The 3,745-nt window shown below is 44.2% G+C and overlaps 1 protein-coding gene across 1 annotated transcript; it reads left to right on the forward strand.

The window, feature by feature from the left end:
* The first annotated feature begins 238 nt into the window (after positions 1–238).
* On the forward strand, positions 239–2,803 carry LOC129693614 (probable G-protein coupled receptor 139). Its single transcript, XM_055630406.1, has one exon. The coding sequence runs from the start codon at positions 320–322 to the stop codon at positions 1,154–1,156; it is 837 nt and encodes a 278-aa protein (XP_055486381.1). The 5' UTR covers positions 239–319; the 3' UTR covers positions 1,157–2,803.
* The last annotated feature ends 942 nt before the right edge of the window (positions 2,804–3,745 follow it).

A 3,745-nucleotide genomic window follows, 5' to 3' on the forward strand; every position in this document is an offset into this window, starting at 1 on the left:
AGAGAGAGAGAGAGAGAGAGAGAGAGAGAGAGAGAGAGAGAGAGAGCGAGAGAGAGAGAGAGGGAGAGAGAGAGAGAGAGAGAGAGAGAGAGAGAGAGAGAGAGAGAGAGAGAGATGGAGAGAGAGAGAGAGAGAGATGCGGGTTTAGAGAGAGAGAGAGAGAGGAAGAGAGAGGGAGAGAGAGAGAACCGCTGCGCCCATCATCCTGCCGTATATTTAATTTGAATTTCTCTTTTGCAGCTAATGTGTTGGCAGTGTTGTCATCCTTTTCCGTGGCAACTGTGGCCTCTCCAAATGCATCACTTGTTACCTGCTGGGAATGGCAGTCGCTGACCTGATGGTTCTTACATTTGATGTGATTTTATATGAGATTATTGATGCCTATTTTCCACATTCTTCCTTCAATCAAACCACGGTTTGTAGAGTTATTCTGACCATGCTCTTTATTTCCATTGACTGTTCTGTGTGGCTCACTGTGGCTTTTACCTTCGATCGTTTTGTTGCCATTTGTCATCAAATGTTACGAGCAAAATATTGCACTGAAAGGAATGCCACTGTGGCGATAGCTGTGGTGTTTTCTGCAAGCATTGTGGAAAACATTCCGTACTATTTCATATACGAACCTCGGGAGGTAGTTAATGACGTTGAATGGTCGTGCTATGTAAAATCAAGCTTCTACACATTACCCATTTGGGCCGCATTTCTGTGGCTGGAAACGATCCTGACTCCGTTTGCTCCCTATGTGTTGATCTTGCTGCTTAATTCCCTGACCATCAGACACATTATACTGGCGAACCGAGTGAGGAGCGGACTACGTGGAAACAACAGTAATGCGAAACACACTGACCCAGAGCTGGAGAACCGCAGAAAATCCATCGTGTTGCTGCTCGCCATATCTGGCAGCTTTATTCTCTTGTGGATGGTTAATTTGATATGTTTCATATGCGTGCAATTTACTGACACGCAGTTTTTGGAAGCAAGTTTCAATGACCCCTTCACCATTGCTGAGTTATCCGGGTACATGCTGAAGTTTTTGAGTTCTTGCACGAACACCTTTATTTATGCTGTATCCCAGAGAAAATTCAGAGACGAACTGAAAAACGTGATCAAATATCCTGCGACTCTTGTTCTCAAGGTAATCGACTTAAAGAAATGATGCACCAAACTATATTTCCAAATAACAAAACCAATGATCTTGAACCATTGTGAACAGAATTGAATGGGTGTTAATGCATTAAAAGTGGTCTACAAATGTACCAACGATCTCTCAAGTTATGGAATCTTAAAATAACACACAGAACCAAATGAAATAGCTTATGCTATTGATTGTTCTTTAAGGTTATTTGTTCACCTAAGTGGGTAGCAAGGGTTCATTGGCAATCGACCAAATGAGACCGAAAATTATGGAGGCACGGATTGGACAATGCCGAACTAGGTACCCCATCTAACACAGTCCGTTTGGTCCGTATCCTCCTCTAGCGTTTCTGACCGAGTACATGCCCAAACGTCTTTTAAACGCTATTATAATGTCTGCAGCTTCTGGTATTTTCCCACCGCACTGTGAGTGAAAACGTTGCCCCTCACATTCCCATTAAATACTTTCGATCTCGCTTTAAATCTATGAACCTCTAGTTATTGATCCCCCTACTCTCGCTAAAATATAACCCACCCTATCCACTTCCCTCGTGGTGTGTTGTACACCTGTATATAATCTCCCCTCCGACTCCTAGGCTAAATAAAGTCATGACCTACCCAACCTCTACGTGTAACCCAGGTCCTCGAGTCCTAAAAACAACCCTGTTAATCGTATCTGCCCTTTTTTCCAGCATCATGATATCCTTTCAATAGCAGGGTGATCCAAACTGAACTCCAAACGCGGCCTCAACACCGTCTTGTACAACTGTAACATAACGTCCCAACTTATTTATTCTACGACCCTGACTGGCGAGACCACTTGTAACGAAACCATTCTTTAGCACAGGCAACTGTTATTTAGAAAACTTACCGATCGGAACATGGATAGGAAAGGTTACGAGGGATATGGGGCAAACGCGGGCAGTTGGGATTAGCGTAGATGCGACGTTTTAAAGGGCGTGGACAAGTCTGGCTGAGGTCCTCTCTCCGTGCTGTGTGACTCTGTGACACTGGCCGTATGACTCTAGCCCAATATGCCGACGTAGCCAGCGCAGACGAGGTCATGTTTCCGTGTTGTGAAGCTCCATGGTTAGAACTCTCACTTTACCCAGTTAGACCGGTTGGTCTTGGATCCAGCCCTCGTTATCTTTGGCTCTCCAAATCCGTCCTGGAACCGCCGAACCATTGAAGTCCCTCGTCTCACGACCTCTGCCAACACAGAGAGCAGAGCGGCCACCCAATGGAGCGAAGGTTTCTGTGAGGACTTTTTCAGACTGACCAATTCGCCGATCCGAATGGCTTCGTCACAACTCGAAATTATAACATATTTTTAATATATTTTTCATCAAGCAGAACATTAAAAAAAAAGCATGAACCTCAAAGTGCAGGAGTAACTCCGCGGATCAGGAGCATCTCTGAGATATGGATAGCTGATGTTTGTCAGGATCCTTCCTCGCTCACCTGTGAATAAACGTCTGACACAGAACATCGCGTGTCCTTGTACTGCAGAGATTCTGCCTGTTGCAATGTGTGACTCCAACACTTTATGTTGAAAGAAAGATTCCGGCAACTGGAGTTCCTTGTGTCAACATTAAAAACGGGGTATGCATTTGAAATAATTAAAATAATAAAAGTACAGACATTTTCTTACAATAGCGTGTTCACATTATCCATGGGTACGATATAACTATATAACCAGACAACAATTACAGCACGGAAACAGGACATCTTGCCCCTTCTAGTCCGTGACGAACACTTATTCGCACCTAGTCCCATCTACCTGCACTCAGACCATAACCCTCCATTCCTTTCCCGTCCATATCCCTATCCAATTTATTTTTAAATTATAAAATTGTACCTGCCTCCACTACTTCCATTGGAAGCTCATTCCACACAGCTACCGCTCTCTGAGTAAAGAAGTTACCCCTCATGCTACCCCTAAACGTCTGTCCCTTAATTCTCAAATCATGTCCGCTTGTTTGAATCTTCCCTACTCTCAATGGAAAAAGATTATCAACGTCAACTTTGTCTATCCCTCATCATTCTAAAGACCTCTATCTAATCCCCCCTTAACCTTCTGCGCTCCAAGGAATGAAGACCTAACTTATTCAACCTTTCTCTGTAACTTAGTTGCTGAAACCCAGGCAACATTGTCGTAAATCTTCTCTGTACTTCCTCTATTTTGTGTGACCGGGCATTACTCTCGGCGACGTCGTGTCCCCCCGCTCTGGGATGCATTAGTGAATCCGACACCGGGTTGCAATGCACAACCATAGATATCAGACACCTGCTGACCTTTGAAATGTTTTCGACTGAGAAACGGCGCTGCAGTCAGTACCGTCCAGGCCAAACTCCCACTGAATTTCTGCCGTCCTTTATGCTTCGTCGAAATAATTGTTGCCCTGTTATAACACATCTTGTAGTTCAGTGCAAAATCAAGCGACATTTGACGTGTGAATATTTGGTATCCGTCAGGAGACGCCTGCGCATGGAGAGAAATTAACCAATACACAAACGCGCTATAAAATGGTGAAATCAGGAACCCTTCCAATTATCGGTGGCGTCTTCACATAGTACGCTGATTTGCACCTTCTCCATAGTAAGTAGAAGA

The sequence above is a fragment of the Leucoraja erinacea genome, unplaced genomic scaffold (assembly GCF_028641065.1).
Source record: "Leucoraja erinacea ecotype New England unplaced genomic scaffold, Leri_hhj_1 Leri_368S, whole genome shotgun sequence".
NCBI classification, from domain to species: domain Eukaryota; kingdom Metazoa; phylum Chordata; class Chondrichthyes; order Rajiformes; family Rajidae; genus Leucoraja; species Leucoraja erinaceus.